General features: G+C 46.3%; 1 protein-coding gene across 1 annotated transcript in view; it reads right to left on the bottom strand.

Moving 5' to 3' along the window:
* LOC115458835 (E3 ubiquitin-protein ligase UBR3-like) overlaps positions 1-14,410 on the bottom strand; it is a gene marked incomplete at its 3' end in the record, with an annotated part of 174,823 nt that extends 160,413 nt beyond the window's left edge. The window contains exon 1 of the mRNA XM_030188658.1: positions 13,846-14,410. Within this exon, the coding sequence (XP_030044518.1) occupies positions 13,846-14,303 (458 nt within the window). The remainder of the gene's footprint in view (positions 1-13,845) is intronic.
* Between the last annotated feature and the right edge of the window lie 5,415 nt (positions 14,411-19,825).

Here is a 19,825-nt window from a genome sequence, read left to right as displayed (position 1 = left end):
CCAAAGAGGCAAAGTCTACGCCCTCAACATCCAGGCCGTGAGAGCCAGAGACTGGAGGTTGGGATGCAGAAGAGCCCCTTCGTCCTGCGTGATGAGGGTCGGAAAACACTCCAATCTCCACGGTTCTTCGGAGGATAACTCCAGAAGAAGGGGGAACCAGATCTGACGCGGCCAAAAAGGAGCAATCAGAATCATGGTGCCTCGGTCTTGCTTGAGTTTCAACAAAGTCTTCCCCACCATTCCCCACCAGAGGGATGGGAGGATAAGCATACAGGAGGCCCTCCCCCCAATCCAGGAGGAAGGCATCCGACGCCAGTCTGCCGTGGGCCTGAAGCCTGGAACAGAACTGAGGGACCTTGTGGTTCACTTGAGATGCGAAGAGATCCACCAGGGGGGTGCCCCACGCCTGGAAGATCCGTCTCATCACACGGGAATTGAGCGACCACTCGTGAGGTTGCATAATCCTGCTCAACCTGTCGGCCAGACTGTTGTTTACGCCTGCCAGATATGTGGCTTGGAGCACCATGCCTTGCCGGCGAGCCCAGAGCCACATGCTGACGGCTTCCTGACACAGGGGGCGAGATCCGGTGCCCCCCTGCTTGTTGACATAGTACATGGCAACCTGATTGTCTGTCTGAATTTGGATAATTTGGTGGGACAGCCGATCTCTGAAAGCCTTCAGAGCGTTCCAGATCGCTCGCAACTCCAGAAGATTGATCTGTAGATCGCTTTCTTGGAGGGACCACCTTCCTTGGGTGTGAAGCCCATCGACATGAGCTCCCCATCCCAGGAGAGACGCATCCGTGGTCAGCACTTTTTGTGGCTGAGGAATTTGGAAGGGACGTCCCAGAGTCAAATTGGAGCAAATCGTCCACCAATACAGGGATTCGAGAAAACTCGTGGACAGGTGGATCACGTCCTCTAGACCCCCAGCGGCCTGATACCACTGGGAGGCTAGGGTCCATTGAGCAGACCTCATGTGAAGGCGGGCCATGGGAGTCACATGAACTGTGGAGGCCATGTGGCCCAGCAATCTCAACATCTGCCGAGCTGTGATCTGCTGGGACGCTCGCATCCGCGAGACGAGGGACAACAAGTTGTTGGCCCTCGCCTCTGGGAGATAGGCGCGAGCCGTCCGAGAATCCAGCAGGGCTCCGATGAATTCGAGTTTCTGCCCTGGGAGAAGATGGGACTTTGGGTAATTTATCACAAACCCCAGTAGCTCCAGGAGGCGAATAGTCATCTGCATGGACTGCAGGGCTCCTGCCTCGGATGTGTTCTTCACCAGCCAATCGTCGAGATATGGGAACACGTGCACCCCCAGCCTGCGAAGCGCCGCTGCTACCACAGCTAGGCACTTTGTGAACACCCTGGGCGCAGAGGCGAGCCCAAAGGGTAGCACACAGTACTGGAAGTGGCGTGTGCCCAGCTGAAATCGCAGATACTGTCTGTGAGCTGGCAGTATCGGGATGTGTGTGTAGGCATCCTTCAAGTCCAGAGAGCATAGCCAATCGTTTTGCTGAATCATGGGGAGAAGGGTGCCCAGGGAAAGCATCCTGAACTTTTCTTTTACGAGATATTTGTTCAGGGCCCGTAGGTCTAGGATGGGACGCATCCCCCCTGTTTTCTTTTCCACAAGGAAGTACCTGGAATAGAATCCCAGCCCTTCTTGCCCGGATGGCACGGGCTCGACCGCATTGGCGCTGAGAAGGGCGGAGAGTTCCTCTGCAAGTACCTGCTTGTGCTGGAAGCTGTAGGACTGAGCTCCCGGTGGACAATTTGGAGGTTTTGAGGCCAAATTGAGGGTGTATCCTTGCCGGACTATTTGGAGAACCCACTGATCGGAGGTTATGAGAGGCCACCTTTGGTGAAAAGCTTTCAACCTCCCTCCGACAGGCAGGTCGCCCGGCACTGACACTTGGATGTCGGCTATGCTCTGCTGGAGCCAGTCAAAAGCTCGCCCCTTGCTTTTGCTGGGGAGCCGCGGGGCCTTGCTGAGGCGCACGCTGCTGACGAGAGCGAGCGCGCTGGGGCTTAGCCTGGGCCGCAGGCTGTCGGGAAGGAGGATTGTACCTACGCTTGCCAGAAGTATAGGGAACAGTCTTCCTTCCCCCGAAAAATCGTCTACCTGTAGAGGTAGAAGCTGAAGGCTGCCGGCGGGCGAACTTGTCGAATGCGGTGTCCCGCTGGTGGAGAGACTCTACCACCTGTTCGACTTTTTCGCCAAAAATGTTATCCGCACGGCAAGGCGAGTCCGCAATCCGCTGCTGGATTCTATTCTCCAGGTCGGCGGCACGCAGCCATGAGAGCCTGCGCATCACCACACCTTGAGCAGCGGCCCTGGACGCAACATCAAAAGTGTCATAAACTCCTCTGGCCAGGAATTTTCTGCACGCCTTCAGCTGCCTGACCACCTCCTGAAAAGGCTTGGCTTGCTCAGGGGGAAGAGCATCAACCAAGCCCGCCAACTGTCGCACATTGTTCCGCATGTGTATGTTCGTGTAGAGCTGGTAAGACTGGATCTTGGACACGAGCATAGAGGAATGGTAGGCCTTCCTCCCAAAGGAGTCTAAGGTTCTAGCGTCCTTGCCCGGGGGCGCCGAAGCATGTTCCCTAGAACTCTTAGCCTTCTTTAGGGCCAAATCCACAACTCCAGAGTCATGAGGCAACTGAGTGCGCATCAGCTCTGGGTCCCCATGGATCCGGTACTGGGACTCGATCTTCTTGGGAATGTGGGGATTAGTTAATGGCTTGGTCCAGTTCGCAAGCAATGTCTTCTTCAGGACATGGTGCAAGGGAACAGTGGACGCTTCCTTAGGTGGAGAAGGATAGTCCAGGAGCTCAAACATTTCAGCCCTGGGCTCGTCCTCCACAACCACCGGGAAGGGGATGGCCGTAGACATCTCCCGGACAAAGGAGGCAAAAGACAGACTCTCGGGAGGAGAAAGCTGTCTCTCAGGAGAGGGAGTGGGATCAGACGGAAGACCCTCAGACTCCTCGTCAGAGAAATATCTGGGATCTTCCTCTTCCTCCCACGAGGCCTCACCCTCGGTGTCAGACACAAGCTCACGGACCTGTGTCTGCAACCTCGCCCTGCTCGACTCCGTGGAACCCCGTCCACGATGGGGGCGTCGAGAGGTAGACTCCCTCGCCCGCATCGGCGAAGCTCCCTCCGCCGACGTAGTCGGGGAGCCTTCCTGGGAGGTGGCCGCGGTCGGCACCGCACGCGGTACCGACGTCGGGGACCTCAACCTGGGCGATGGGCCAGCCGGCGCCACGCTCGACGGTACCGGTGGCGCAAGCACCGCCGGTACCGGAGGGGTAGGGCGCAACAGCTCTCCCAGAATCTCTGGGAGAACGGCCCGGAGGCTCTCGTTTAGAGTGGCTGCAGAGAAAGGCTGAGAGGTCGATGCAGGCATCGACGTCAGTACCTGTTCCGGGCGTGGAGGCTGTTCCGGGCTGTCCAGAGCGGAGCGCATCGACACCTCCTGAACAGAGGGTGAGCGGTCCTCTCGGTGCCGATGCCTGCTGGGTGCCGACTCCCTCGGCGACCCAGAGCTCTCGGTGCCGACACGGGGAGGAGACCGGTGTCGATGCTTCTTCGATTTCTTCCGAAGCATGTCACCGGAGCTCCCCGGCACCGACGAGGAGGACGTCGAATCCATCCGTCGCTTCCTCGGGGCCGAGACTGAAGAAGGTCGATCTCGGGGGGGCTGTACCGCAGGAGCCCTCAGGGTAGGAGGAGACCCACCCGAGGGCTCACCGCCACCAGCAGGGGAATGGACAGCCCTCACCTGCACTCCACCCGATGCACCACCGTCCGACGACATCAGCAGACGAGGTCCTGGTACCACCGACGTCGATGCAGCTATCCGATGTCTCGGCGCCGATGCAGAGGCCCGATGCCTCGATGCACTCGATGCAGGGGCGGCCGAGGAAGATGGTCTGGACGCTGACGACGTCGATGCACTCGAAGATCCCGGTGCCGATGCCGACGAAGAGCCCGAGAACAACACGTTCCACTGGGCTAGTCTCGCTACCTGAGTCCGCCTTTGAAGCAGGGAACACAGACTACAGTTCTGAGGGCGGTGCTCGGCCCCCAGACACTGAAGACACGACGAGTGTCGATCAGTGAGCGAGATAACCCGGGCGCACTGGGTGCACTTCTTGAAGCCGCTGGAAGGCTTCGATGTCATGGGCGGAAAAATCACGCCGGCGAAATCAAAAGCCGAAATGGCGAAATTTGAAGCACCAAAATTTAGAGGGAGAAAAAAATCTCGACCGAGGCCGAAAAGAGGCCTTCCCCGACGACGAAAGAAAACTTACCGGGGCAAAAAAGCTGGAAGTACGGGGAGGATTTACACGAAACCCGGCGGGGGGTTTCCGGAGCACTTCCCGACTAAGGTAAAGCTTTCCCGAAGGAAAAAAACACGCTCAAAACAAATTGGATGCGCGAGGTCGACTTTCCGGGGCTCGACACGGCGAAAACACGACCGTACCGAGTGCGGACAAAAGAAGACTGGCCGGCTCGAGCCGGTTTCGGGCGGGAAGACGGCCGCGCATGCGCGGTGCGCGCGGGCGCGCGAGGGCTAGCAAAGGACTTTGCTAGTGAAGTTTCCGATTGGAGGGGCTGCCGTGGACGTCACCCATCAGTGAGAACAAGCAGCCTGCTTGTCCTCGGAGAATTTTCTTTCCTTTAGTGTCACAGCAGATGAAGATAGAGATAGCCAAATTGAAGGCATTGGTATGAGACTTCCAGCAAGAAGGATGAGAGTGTTATCCACAGAAATAGAGAATGGGGTAGGAGGAGGAGAGGTTGGTTTAGGGGGAAAGATAAGAAGCTCAGTCTTGGTCATGTTTAGTTTCAGATGGCGCTGAGACATCCAGGCAGCAATGTCAGACAGGCAGGCAGATACTTTGGCCTGGATTTTGGCTGAGATTTCTGGTGTGGAGAGGTAGATCTGGGAGTCATCAGCGTAAAGATGATACTGAAAACCATGGGATGAGATCAGAGTACCAAGGGAAGAAGTATAGATGGAGAAGAGAAGAGGTCCCAGGACAGATCCCTGAGGTACACCAACTGACAGTGGGATAGAAGTAGAAGAGGATCCACTAGAGTATACACTAAAGGTACGCTGGGAGAGATAAGAAGAAAACCAGGAAAGAACAGAGCCCTGAAATCCAAGTGAGGACAGCGTATCAAGGAGTAGGCTGTGATCAACAGTGTCAAAAGCAGCAGATAGATCGAGAAGGATGAGGATAGAATAGAGACCTTTAGATCTGGCTAGGAACAGATCATTGGCGACTTTAGCAAGCGTTGTTTCAGTTGAATGAAGGGGGTGAAAGCCAGATTGAAGTGGATCAAGAATAGCTTGTGATGAAAGAAAGTCAAGGCAACAGCGGTGAACAGCACGTTCAAGTATCTTGGATAGGAAAATAAAGAAAACCTTTTTGGCTATGATGTGTAAGAACTGTTGAATCAGACAAGGAGGTTTTTTGTGCCAATGATGAAGCAGTCCTGCTCCCATTGCCAAGTATAGCCGGGAGCTTCTTGAGGCTTTTTCCTCCTTGTATTTCCACTGTATTTTTGAGTCAGACTTTGTATGAGAACCCTTGATATATATTTGTGTAGACATGCGCTAATATTGTCATTAGCATGTGGTCTTTTTTTTTTTAATTATCAAATGAGCAATTACCCATTCTGTAGGGGGTAAGGACTCCTGCATTATCCATGTGCTAACCAGTTTTCAAACAGTAATATTGATGTACTAACTGGTTAGTATAACACCCACTCTCTGCCCATAACACGTCCCCTCAAAAAAAAAAAAAGTTTCAGCACATGGTAAGCAGGTGCAGATTTCAATGTGACTACAGGATGCCTGAGCATATCCCACAGTGCTCCATTTTTTGCTGCGTTAATTGCGCACTAGTGCCTAAAAACTTAGTAAAAAGGGCCCCCTTAATGTTTTTCCCCACCTACTGGAAAAAAAGCTGCCTTTTACTGCCATCAGTCTAAGTTTCCCTCAATGAAGCTGATTGTCAGCCGGGTGTCACAGCTTTGCACTGATACTACTCTTTTCATTTCTGTCATCCTCCACACAATTCACGTCACAGACCAAAAAGAAGCAGGTGAAAAGTGAGCTCTCACAGTTAGCACAGACTACACTCATCTCCTGTCCAAAATTCACACAACTAACAGAGAACTGAAGCCCCCCTTGCCACAACCCATATAAAAAGATTTTAAAAGGTTACTCCGATTATACTTCAGAGAAATATGTTTGCTGCTACTGTTGCCTCTAAACCGTTCCACAATCTACGAAGTTACAGGGTTTCATCTTTTTTATTCCTCTGCTTTAGCAGGTTGGTTTGTCACTCCCTGGCTGCAATTATTAGGCTCGCAGATCCGATTGATCAAAGCAGTAGAAAAGGAATAAAAATATATTGAAGATAGCTACATGTTATCATGGCTGGTACATGCACTAGGGAATGGAGTCATTAAAATAGAGGTAACTCACAACCTATTAAAGTCATTTTACTTTATCCAAGCACAGCTTTAAACTGTCACCAAACCTTGGACAAATGTAAAGGCAGTAATTCACTAAACAATTAAGAAATCCATGAAATGTATATTTCCTAAAGCAGCAAGGTATTCTCATTCTATAATACTAATTAAAGACCCTTGACAGCCTATAAACACATGATGTTTTCAATTTCTAATTTTTTATTGTACTTCGCTTTGATGTTGTAAAAAAGGCAATTTTTACAAATGTAAACAAATACAGAACATGCAGAAGAGGTAAGACTATCAAAATCAGTTCCTTTATACAAACAATGCATCCTGCACAGAGCAGGAGACCAATACAAAGACTCCTTGTGAAATAAGCGTCATCAATTTTTTTTTTCTAAAAAGCCTTACTCAACAAATCTAAAACGAGAGGACTTTTTGATCAATTTCTGACATATTTCAACTGAATATGATGCAGAGACAAAAAGGAAGCCACCAAGAGCCTCAGATTCCCAAGATGCACTGAAGACAATGACATTACAAATCACATGCTGAAGGAGGTATTTAAGAATACGAAGAACACTAAAGAGTCAATATGCAGTCAGCGGTTTTTTAGCCACCAACAGCTGCAGGATGAATTATGCATGGTTATTCAATGCCTAGCCATGTTTGGGATCTGGGAGTGAATATCCAGGTGAGCAGTGGCAACTGGAGCATACATGGCTATGGCCAATATTCAGTGCAGTATATAGACTGGTTAAGTGCCACTGAATAATCTGTGGATGGCCAGTTGAATACAATAACCGGGCAGAAGCCTCTCCTATCCAGTTAAAAATCACTTGAACATTTATCCCTATGTTTTTTAAAAAGGAAGCTAAGCAAACTTTGAAGCAACTGACACAGCTGCACATTTTTACCATTTGCATACCATTTTAAAATGGGCTTTTTTTATATCTATATTTTGTTGTTTTTATAATTCTGCACTTATCTTAATCATATGTGTGCATGTCTTTTGATAAGTAGGCAACCTGTTAAGTTATCTATTTATCCTACTCATTTTTGAAAATCATCCCAATAATTCTACCACTGCAAAGGAGGAGACAGGAACAAGTTGCCAAAAAAGGTTTAAAATAAATAAATTAAAATAAAATAAATAAGGTCTGCAATAACGAGAAATATCCCGACTACACTGCTCTTGCAGCGATAAAAATGGTTTCATGTGCTCTGTAATTTTCTACAATGCATTACTACAATCTGAAAGCTCTTTCAAGAGGAAAGTGCTATGCTGTCCAATAAAAACAAGGTTCCCTTAAAAAGAAGATGTTAACTTGTGTTGACAACAAAAGGTACAGTCCAACACCCAGCAATGCAGCAACCTAAATTCACCGAGACTTGTATTTTAAAACCATAAGATAGTGGAATAGGTTCAACAGCAGTGAGTCAAGGAAAGGAAACCTAACAAGTGGGCAACTAAAAGGAAGCACCATTAGAGCCAAGGAAAATTAAACAAAAGGCTGATAGCTCTAGTTACAGAATCACCTGAACATCCAAGAGGTTCCAATTATGTCACTTAACCCTCAGGTACAAACTTAGATTGTGAGCCCTCCTGGGACAGGGAAATGCCCAGTGTACCTGAATGTAACTCACTTTGAGCTACTACTAAAAAAAGGTGTGAGCAAAATCTAAATAAATAATAATAATAATTTACAACAGTCAAAAATATTACCTTATAATCGGATGGCAGCGATCAAACTATAATAAATAAACATCAATTTTGAATGATTTGATTTTGCAAGGAGTAGGATAATGTTTCCATTTCAACTCTTCTGCAGTCCACAAATAGAAATAACTTGGAAAGCACAGAGATGCAAAATCCCAGAAGCTGACTAGGCTGTCACATGAAGCACTGGGCATGGAGCTTTAGGCATATTTCATCATTACACCCATGAAGCACAACTGGTCTTTTCTGTGGATCCATTTAGAAATTATCAAGGAACAGATGAGGGCCAACAGACTAAAGGTTAACCCAAAGAAAACACATCTTTTATACATATTTAAGAATTGTATTTTAATACAAGCAAATGCTCAAGACTGGGTAACGGAGTTACCATTGGTCCAGAAGGTTTATAGGGTGGAGTCTTGGCCTCGACCCTACAGAATCAACTTTGTGTTGTTGTCAAACAAGGTTGTTTTTAACCTGCAACATGTAAGCAAATTAAATCATGATGAATCCAAAGCAGTCAAGCTTTTCTCCTGCATTCCATTAACAGAATATTCTACTTAGATGTTTTAAATTAAGATAAGGATTCATCATGGATTACTTTAGCATTTAAAAGTTCATCCCCCTGAGGAGCATTCTCGTGTGGGATATGGGCTATAGTGGGAACCATTTGGACTAACAATATGAAGTTGATTGTGCCCTCTACACAAAGGATTAATCTCTGTGAATCCCTATCTGATAAGTATTTATGTTTATGATTTTTGGAAAGATTAAATAGATTTATTGGGATTTATTACCCAAGGCTGTGTACAGAAGGTACAGTTTAACATTTAAAAAAATTACAATTTTGTTAACAGCATAAAAATGGTAAAATGACCAAGTATAAACATAAATACAAGAAATGAGATAATAGATTTCAACCTGGAAATCTACATTCAGATCATGGATATTTCACATTTACAACTGATTTTTTTTTAACAACCAAAAAATCTTTTTGGGAAGATTTCTCATTATAAATGGATTATTTTACATTTGAACTTATAAATTAATAAAATCCAACAGACACAAAACACGATAGTCATGAGTGGTATTTTTTTAGATGTGTAATGATTACAACTTTACATTCAGCTCTGGTTAGTCTCATCTGTGGCTAAGGATAATCTTTATAAAAGAGAGATGTGTTGATATGAACATCTTTTTCATCACTTTTTATTCATGTTTTTACCTGCTCTCAACATTTTTTTCTATTTTTCCACTGTATCACATCCATAAATAATATTTTCAGAAGTCACACACAGTTATGGACCATAAGTTGCTTTGAGGTAAAATTAAATCTTCTCAGTCATTTGGATCCAAGACACCTTAACAATTGCAATCCTGTACCTTTAGAGGGGGTCTTTTACAGAGGCATGGTAGTGTTTTAGTGCACACTAATAATTAGCACACACTATACAGTGGGGGAAATAAGTATTTGATCCCTTGCTGATTTTGTAAGTTTGCCCACTGACAAAGACATGAGCAGCCCATAATTGAAGGGTAGGTTATTGGTAACAGTGAGAGATAGCACATCACAAATTAAATCCGGAAAATCACATTGTGGAAAGTATATGAATTTATTTGCATTCTGCAGAGGGAAATAAGTATTTAATCCCTCTGGCAAACAAGACCTAATACTTGGTGGCAAAACCCTTGTTGGCAAGCACAGCGGTCAGACGTCTTCTGTAGTTGATGATGAGGTTTGCACACATGTCAGGAGGAATTTTGGTCCACTCCTCTTTGCAGATCATCTCTAAATCATTAAGAGTTCTGGGCTGTCGCTTGGCAACTCGCAGCTTCAGCTCCCTCCATAAGTTTTCAATGGGATTAAGGTCTGGTGACTGGCTAGGCCACTCCATGACCCTAATGTGCTTCTTCCTGAGCCACTCCTTTGTTGCCTTGGCTGTATGTTTTGGGTCATTGTCGTGCTGGAAGACCCAGCCACGACCCATTTTTAAGGCCCTGGCGGAGGGAAGGAGGTTGTCACTCAGAATTGTACGGTACATGGCCCCATCCATTCTCCCATTGATGCGGTGAAGTAGTCCTGTGCCCTTAGCAGAGAAACACCCCCAAAACATAACATTTCCACCTCCATGCTTGACAGTGGGGACGGTGTTCTTTGGGTCATAGGCAGCATTTCTCTTCCTCCAAACACGGCGAGTTGAGTTCATGCCAAAGAGCTCAATTTTTGTCTCATCTGACCACAGCACCTTCTCCCAATCACTCTCGGCATCATCCAGGTGTTCACTGGCAAACTTCAGACGGGCCGTCACATGTGCCTTCCGGAGCAGGGGGACCTTGCGGGCACTGCAGGATTGCAATCCGTTATGTCGTAATGTGTTACCAATGGTTTTCGTGGTGACAGTGGTCCCAGCTGCCTTGAGATCATTGACAAGTTCCCCCCTTGTAGTTGTAGGCTGATTTCTAACCTTCCTCATGATCAAGGATACCCCACGAGGTGAGATTTTGCGTGGAGCCCCAGATCTTTGTCGATTGACAGTCATTTTGTACTTCTTCCATTTTCTTACTATGGCACCAACAGTTGTCTCCTTCTCGCCCAGCGTCTTACTGATGGTTTTGTAGCCCATTCCAGCCTTGTGCAGGTGTATGATCTTGTCCCTGACATCCTTAGACAGCTCCTTGCTCTTGGCCATTTTGTAGAGGTTAGAGTCTGACTGATTCACTGAGTCTGTGGACAGGTGTCTTTCATACAGGTGACCATTGCCGACAGCTGTCTGTCATGCAGGTAATGAGTTGATTTGGAGCATCTACCTGGTCTGTAGGGGCCAGATCTCTTACTGGTTGGTGGGGGATCAAATACTTATTTCCCTCTGCAGAATGCAAATAAATTCATATACTTTCCACAATGTGATTTTCCGGATTTAATTTGTGATGTGCTATCTCTCACTGTTACCAATAACCTACCCTTCAATTATGGGCTGCTCATGTCTTTGTCAGTGGGCAAACTTACAAAATCAGCAAGGGATCAAATACTTATTTCCCCCACTGTATACTAGAGACACCCATAGGAATATATGGGCATTTAGTGTACGCTTATTTTAGCACACCTCTGTAAAAGGACAAATAGTGTTTACCTCATTGGCCAATAAAACTCATAAATCCAGAAGTCGACAAATCATGAACTGTAGTTAAATTTTTACATTTACAATTACCCAATGGGGTTTTGTATATATTTTTGCAAAAATATCTTCCCAATAGACCCCTTTCTTTGAGCCAAGATGGGTTCCAGTACAGGTATCCTGCAGCCATGCATGTAAAAAAAAAAAAAAAGTTTCCTCGCACATTGTGTGGGAAAACTTTGGGCCAGGACCAGACCAGCATAGAAAGGTTGGTTGACAGGATCAAGTGTCTAGCAGCAACTCCTCATTCCAACCCAACCACCCTGCGTTGGACAGCTTTCTACAGTGGCCCAAGTTACCCTGGTAGACTATTAGCCACCATCCCAACCCACCCCCCCTTACCCTATACAGAAAACAAGTTGTTGGCCTAGTATTCTAGTGGTCCCCCCTCCCACCCACAACATTCCCTGGTGGTCTACTGCCCTGCCCCACGCAGTGCATCCTGGGATGCCCTGGGTGGGATCATATTGCCATATAATGAAATTTATCCATTATATGGCAAAATAACCCAGACCAGTGCCATCCCAGGATGCACAGTGCGGGCAGAGCACCATCATTTTGTAGATGATGGCATTGGAGGCAACAGCAAGTGGGATCTCTCCTAACTTGTTTAGGCTTTTGTACCTATGAGGCTAAACACTTCCTTAAGGTACAGAGCAGAGGGGGCCTAGGCAAGGAGTTGCTGGGAAAAGGGGGGGGGGGGTTCCACTAGACCAGTGTTTCCTTAGTCAGTCCTGGAGTACCCCCTTGCCAGTCAGGTTTTCAGGATACCCATAATGAATATGCATGAAAGAGCTGCATACAATGGAGACAGTATATACAAATAAATCTCATGTATATTAATTGTCAATATCATGAAAACTAACAGGCAAGGGGGTGCTTCAGGACCCAACTTGAGAAACACTGCACTAGACAGCCAGGGAATTTTTCTGGAAATAGGTGGGTGGAGGGAGGGAATCACTAGACTAGAAGGGAATTTTTTCAGGGGCTGGTCACGTCAGGGGGAGTTCCTAGACAGCCAGATTTTTCAGAGGGAGGGACAGAACAGGTATCAAGTTTGGGGTGGCTTGTTAGGGCATGCTTGTAGAGCTGCAGATTATTGGCACAATTTAACAGCAGTAATTCGCATGTTCATTGATTTTAGCATGCCGTGTTATTTTTTGGCTCTAATTCTGCATTATAGTATGGGCTCTACCACAAGGCTTTCTACATGGGCCCCAAGGTAAGCAAGTTAAGCATGGCAGAGGAAGTACCAAGGTTTTGGGGTTCCATTCCTACCCAACCTCCCCCCCCCCTTAAACCTCAGCACTCCCTCTCTCCCCCTCCACCACACAGTACTGCCAGCCCTGACCATAAATGATATTTAAACAGAGTAGATTAAACTACAAATTGTGAAATCAGTAGTAATCTTTAATATGTTACCAGGAATTCTTACAAATCTTCTCGTTCTTACTTACATCTCCACTACCCCACATGTAATGGCCTCAAGTATAAAACCAGCTACGCATCTACCTTTCCCCTATATCAGCGCACAATTGTGGAATGGTTTACCCAAATCAGTTAAAACTACTTCCGAACAACTGGCTTTCAGAATATCACTGAAGATCACCTTATTTAGAAAAGCTTAGGCTACAGTCCCGCATTGCATTAGTAACTCCTGAACTGTCACTGTTATGCGGCCGTATTGAATTATTCTGCACCTTTCTCTTTTCTTCCCCTGTCATTACTCACCAACTACTTCACCCTTAATGTATCTGATTGTTTGTTACTAGATTGATGCAAGCCTTTTTACACTGATGTAAGTCTTTTTAAACTAATGTAAGCCACATTGAGCCTGCCCATGGGTGGGAAAGTGTGGGATATAAATGATTATATATATATATATATATATATATATATATATATATATATATATAAATATGTAGTAAGTATTTGCCTATAAACAAAATTGAAAACACCCTGTTCAGGCCATATTAGTATGCAGCACAATGTGAAATATTTAAAGACCAAATGCCAAGAGTCCTACTCCTTCACACAGTTTCATACTTGCAAAAATCTTAGCCCGGATGACCATACAATACTATTAACACGTACAAAATTTCACCTGACCACTGCAGCTAATTTTTTTTAATACGATCGGAGGTGCAAAATTGAATGTATCTTAACCCCTCCCTGGATACTATAGAGGAGTTTGCTCAAAGCTGGGAGATGTTCAAACACCCTGGGCAACCACAGAGATGCAACCTATGCACCTGATCCACCTGGGATCCTACTTTCCAATAGCAGGAACCAATCCAAAGCGAAGTTTGTGCCCATGCTATTAATAGCTACCAAGTCCAAGTCTGCTGTCACCGATGTTCTGGCAGGCCAGAAAATGACAACACTATTACATTGGGGAGGGGATGAATGGAAAGGTCATGCTCCCTCCCTAGGCATTGACTCACCCGCTCTCCCGCATCACGTTGCTGTCACCGCAATCACAAGCACCTCCGGCCTGACTACGGAACATGTTGAAGTCGTGGCCGGCGTGATCGCCCAGGTTGAAGCACTCAGCGCACAGGGACATGCAGGGCGAAATGCCGCACGTCCTGCAGCGGTAAGCCACGAAGTTGGCTGTCCAGACGAGGCCACAAAGAGTAGCGTTGTCGTACGAGCGTACCGTCTTGCAGAAGTCCTCGAAGTTCTCACCGCCAGCCAGCAGGCACCGACACCAGTCCAGCGCCTCGGAATCACCCGCAGGCCTATCAACGCCCAGCACACCGTCCAACAGCTCACTCAGCTGCTGCACTCCCTGGCTGTTGTCCGGTCGGCCCAACTCGGTTTTCAGGCGGACAGCGGTAGCTACTTTCTTCTCCCTGCTCCGCGGCGGCGACTCCGCCGCCACCACGATAAAAGCCGCCATGATAAGACCTCAGGTTTACTCTCCCCTCTTCACTTTTGTTGTGTTCCATAAGCGTTCTCGCGCCTTCTCGCGATAGCACGCTGCAGCTGTCACCAGCCTGAGCCCTACCCGGCCCAGACAGCTGGGGTTGCGGGGCAGCTCGGAAGCCGGCGCGCGAGCAAAGACGATCTCCAGCTCTTCAACATAGGAGAAAGTGAGGATTGGACTCAGATGCTACAGAACAGGGGAGTGTAACTTTCGTTTTTGCCAAGCGTAAGTCAGGCCGGTGACATCACAAAGGTGAATCTTGAGATCACGCCAGCTGTCTCTAACCCCCTGTCCGGGGAATGACAGCTGTTTAAAAAAAATAAAATAAATAAAAACGGGAAGGGAAAAGGAAAAGCATTTTTTCTTAAAAAAAATAAAAATCTCTTGCTAATGTTACACTGAGACGTAGACGCCAACTTTTCAAAATGATTCGTTAACACAATTGAAATTAAGTTTGCTCATGCTGGCTGCTATGCACTGAGACAGGCAGCAAAACAAGTTAGGCACAACAGGATCTATATGACTTCCTACTGTATCTTAGAACACTTGCTAGCCCTAGCCCCCATTCACTCCTTCACGATACAAAACACTAACTTGTATATCTTTAGGCAGGCTCTAGTCTTATGCAAACCACTTTGAATGGGCTGTATCGGCATTACCGCACGGGCAGTAGTAAGCGCGGCTTTGTAAGGGGGGGGGGGGAGGGGAGTTCGCATTTGTCACTTTATGCATTCCAGGATTTGTAGTCCTTTTTACAATACAATATTGTTTTCCTCTGGACTTTTTTTTTGTACTTACATTTTTGTAAAACTTTGATATGTTTTGCTTTTGACCATTGGTTGTATTTGTACATATCCTATATAATAATTCTCACCTCCAACGTTCTATGTGTCTGGCTGCCTGTTCCGTGATTTTCTTCAGAGTTGGTCTGCTAGGCTCCGAAGCCCTGGCTGACGTCACCATTGCCATTGTGGCCACACCCCCGGGGGCAGGGCATGTGACATGGACATGGATCACGGCACCACCGGGGAAGGCGATGGAAAAAAGCAGGGCGGCCAGCAGCAGCCTGGCCTCATGGCACATCACCCCCCCCCCCTCGGCCCCCACCCTCCCTGCAGAGTTATCCCAGCGCTGCCCAATATCCCGATTACAGAGGCTAACACGGAGGGAGGGGACGACCCTGAAACACGGAGGGTCAACTGAGCATGAGACACTAACGGCTGGACATCAACAACCTCCAACAGGGATTGGACTGTACACCACAACCACTTTTACGTCACTTTATCGACTGGGACCCCAGCAAGAAGAACTTCACTCATGACCGCAACAATCCCTCTATAAGATAAGTAGAGAGTTCATTCTAAGTTTAAATCAACAATGTTTCGTTCTCCTTATAAAGGATAAATCAGGAGGGGACGACCCTGGAACTCGGAGGAAGGGAGGGACCCTGGAACTCGAAGGGCAGGAGGGAGAGGATGACCCTGGCACTCGGACAGAAGGGGACGACCCTGGAACTCAGAGGGAGGGAGGGAGGGGACAGACGACCCTGGAACTGGGAGGGAGGGAGGGCCTGGCACACACTCTCATTCTCACACACACACACTCTCTCTCTCACAGACACACTCGCACCCAGTCTCACTCTCTCTCTGTCACACACACACACTCGTACATTCACTCTCTCTCTCACACAGTCACTCTCTCACACACTCTCTCAAACATACACACTCCGAGGAAAACCTTGCTAGCGCCCGTTTCATTTGTGTCAGAAACGGGCCTTTTTTACTAGTCTTACAATAAATAACAAAAAAAATCTTCTTGTATTTGGTGTATATCTTTCAGGTATTTGTATGCCTCTGTCATATCTCCCCTCTCTCTAGAATACACATATTTAGGTCTTTAACTCTGGTCTCATGTGGATTTTGGTAAAATAGTTTTGATGGCTTCCTCTTCAAAGGCTTCCTGCCTTTTTTTTTTTTTCCTTTTCAATGTACTCCACTGCATTTTGCACACTAGAGGATACCATTCACTATTCAATAACAATCATGGTGAAAGATATAGAGGGAGGAACTATGATGGTAGACATTTGCACAACTCAGACCGCCACAGACAATGCTTTTGAAGGTGTGGCTGACTAGATTGGCTGAATGTCTGAGTAGGTTGACTGACTACAGTGGCGTACCTAGGGTAGTTGACACCAGTGGCCGGTCATTTTTTAACACCCCCCCCCCCCCAAATCCAGTACTAGGCATGCCGAGAATACAAAACACTCAGGACCTATAGAGCAATTCTACCATAACATAAGCAGTCATTTCTACAAGTCACACAAGGAAAAGGAAAGCATCTTAAACACTACAGTGAGCACTAGAACATCAATTCACCTATTGTAAAACGAAACCAGACAGAATAGTACAGGTCGTAGATCCTGCACAGTCAATGCCAACTGAAAGCCATGTCTTTTTCACAAACACAGATACACCCTAATCCACTATAGAATAAGTAATCATAAACTTTCTATTTAGACAAAAATTAAACTGAACCCCCAATGCCAGACTCTGCATACAATGCAACACCACAGAAACTGTCCCCTAGTACTGTGCAAAATATAAAGACAGCAGATGTAAATTTGAAAAAAACTAACAAGTACCAATCACCACTTTACAAATTAACAAATAGAAATAAAACAAATATAGAAAGTAAAATAATACCATTTTATTGGACTAATACATTTAGCTTTCAGAGGCCAAAACCTCCGTCCTCGGGTCAGTACAGTATAGTGCTGTTACAGTATCCTATCCTGACCTGAGGAAGGGGGTTTTGTTCTCCGAAAGTTAGTCAAAATGTATTAAAATTAGTCCAATAAAAAGATTACCTTATTTACATGTTCTATTATAAACATTTAACACATCTACAATACTTTATCCTAAAGCAAAAAATATAAAAAAAATATATTTTATTTACAGTTTGTTGTCTCTGGTTTCTGCTTTCCTCATCTTCTTTTCACCGTCTTCCTTCCATCCAGCATCTGTCTTCACTCTCTCTCTCTCTCTCTCTGCCATCCCTTCCATCCACTGTCTGCCCTTTCTCTCTGCCCCTTCAATCCACCATTTGCCCTCCCTCTCCCATCCATCCAGGGTCTGCCCTCCCTCTCGCTCCCCCTTCCATCTAGGATCTGTCCCCTCTCTGCCCCTTTTTTCAGCCCCCAGTTCCAGCCCCCTTCTCCCCTCTGAACACCCCCACCCAGTCCCCTTTTCCCCTCCCCTTCTCCTGTCTGAGACCCCCACCACAGTCCCCTTCTCCCCTCCCCTGTCTGAGACCCCCACCCCAGTCCCCTTCTCTCCTCTGAACACCCCCACCCCAGTCCCCTTCTCCCCTCCCCTGTCTGAGACCCCCACCCCAGTCCCCTTCTCCCCTCTGAACACCCCCACCCGAATCCCTTTTGCCCCTCTCCTTCCCCATCTCAGTCCCGTTAAAACCGGCGAAGCAGCATCGCAGGCAGCGCCTCGTGCCCTGCTTGTAAAAAAAAAATCAAATCTCCTTCTCCTCGTCTTGACGTCGACTCGGGCCTTCCAATCAAATTGATTGGAAGGCCCGAGTCGACGTCAAGACGAGGAGGAGAAGGAGGAAGGAGATTTGATTTTTTTTTTTACAAGCAGGGCACGAGGCGCTGCCTGCGACACTGCTTCGCCCGTTTTTTAAATGTGCGGCGCCACAGGAACGGCCACGGGAGGCGGCGGGAGCGGAGCACCCCCCACCCACTGGCACCCGGGGTGGACCGCCCCCCCCCCTTGGTACGCCACTGACTGACTAATAGACTTGACTAACTGGGTTGACAGATTAGGTGTATTGAGTGGGATAGGAGGCAATGTCTGTTGTGAATTAGGAATTGGTTATTGGACAGAAAACAGAGGGTAGTGTTAAATGGCCATTTCTCTCAATGGAGGAGGAGGAATAGTGGAGTGCCGTAGGGATCTGTGCTATTTAACATATTTATAGATGATCTGGAAACTGCAATGACAAGTGAGGTAATTAAATTTGCAGATGACACAAAACTATTCAAGGTTGTTAAAACAGATTAGGGGTGTGAAATATTGCAGGAAATTTTAAGATTGGGCATCCAAATGGCAGATTAAATTTAATGTGGAGAAATGCAAAGTGATGCACATTGGGAAGAATAATCCAAATCATAGTTAACTGATGCTAGAGTACATCTTGGGACTCAGCACCCAAGAAAAAGATTTAGGTGAAATTGTAGACAATACACTGAAATCTTCTGCCCAGTGCATTTTCCCCAAGCCAATCTTAATAATGGCTTATGGACTTTTATTTTAGGAAGTTATCCAAACCTTTTTAAAACTCTGATAAGCTAACTGCTTTTACCACATTCTCTGGCAACAAATTCCAGAGTTTAATTACACATTGAGTGAAGAAATATTTTCTCTGGTTTGTTTTAAATTTACAATGTAGTAGCTTCATTACATGCCCCCTAATTCTAGTATTTCTGGAAAGAGTAAACAAGCGATTTACCTCTAACCATTCCACTCAGTATTTTACACACCTCTATCATAGCTCTTTTCAGCTGTCTCTTCTCCAAACTAAAAAGCCCTAGCCGCTTTAGCCTAATGGTTAGGGCAGTGGACTTTGATCCTGGGGAACTGAGTTCAATTCCCACTGCAACTCCTTGTGACTCTGGGCAAATCACTTAACCCTCCATTGTCCCTGGTACAAAATAAGTACCTGAATATATGTAAACCACTTTGAATGTAATTGCAAAAAAACCTCAGAAAGGTGGTATATCAAGTCCCATTTCCCTTCCCCCTCATCCCTTTTATCATTTTCATCACCCTTCTCTGTACCTTTTCTAATTCCACTATATATTTTTTGAGATGTGATGACAAGAATTGCATGCCGTATTCAAGGTGTGATGAAGCATACCATGGAGCAATAAAAAAGCATTATAACATTCTCATCTTTGTTTTCCATTCCTTTCCAAATAATTCCTAACATTCTATTTGCTTTCTTAGCTGCCACTGCACACAAAACAGAGGGTTTCAACGTATCATCGACAATGATACATAGATCCTTGTCATGGGCAGCAATTCCTAATGTGGAACCTTGCATCACATAGCTATACATTGGGTTCTTCTTTCCCACATGCATCACATTCACTTGCTCACATTAAACATCATCTGCTATTTGGATGCCCAGTCTCCCAGTCTTGTAAGGTCCTCTTGCAATTTTTCACAATCCTCCTGCGAGTTAACAACTTTGAATAGCTTTGTGTCATCGCCAAATTTAATTACCTCGATAGGTATTCCTATCTCTAGATCATTTATAAATATGTTAAAAAGCAACAGTCCCAGCACAGACCCCTGCAGAACCCCACTATCTACTCTTCTCTATTAAGAATACTGACCATTTAACACTAATCTCTGTTTTCTATCTTATAACCAGTTTTGAATCCACAATAGGACATTACCTCCCATCCCATGACTTTC

Source organism: Microcaecilia unicolor, unplaced genomic scaffold (assembly GCF_901765095.1).
Source record: "Microcaecilia unicolor unplaced genomic scaffold, aMicUni1.1, whole genome shotgun sequence".
Classification (NCBI taxonomy): domain Eukaryota; kingdom Metazoa; phylum Chordata; class Amphibia; order Gymnophiona; family Siphonopidae; genus Microcaecilia; species Microcaecilia unicolor.
This window is presented reverse-complemented; position numbering and strand designations above follow the sequence as displayed.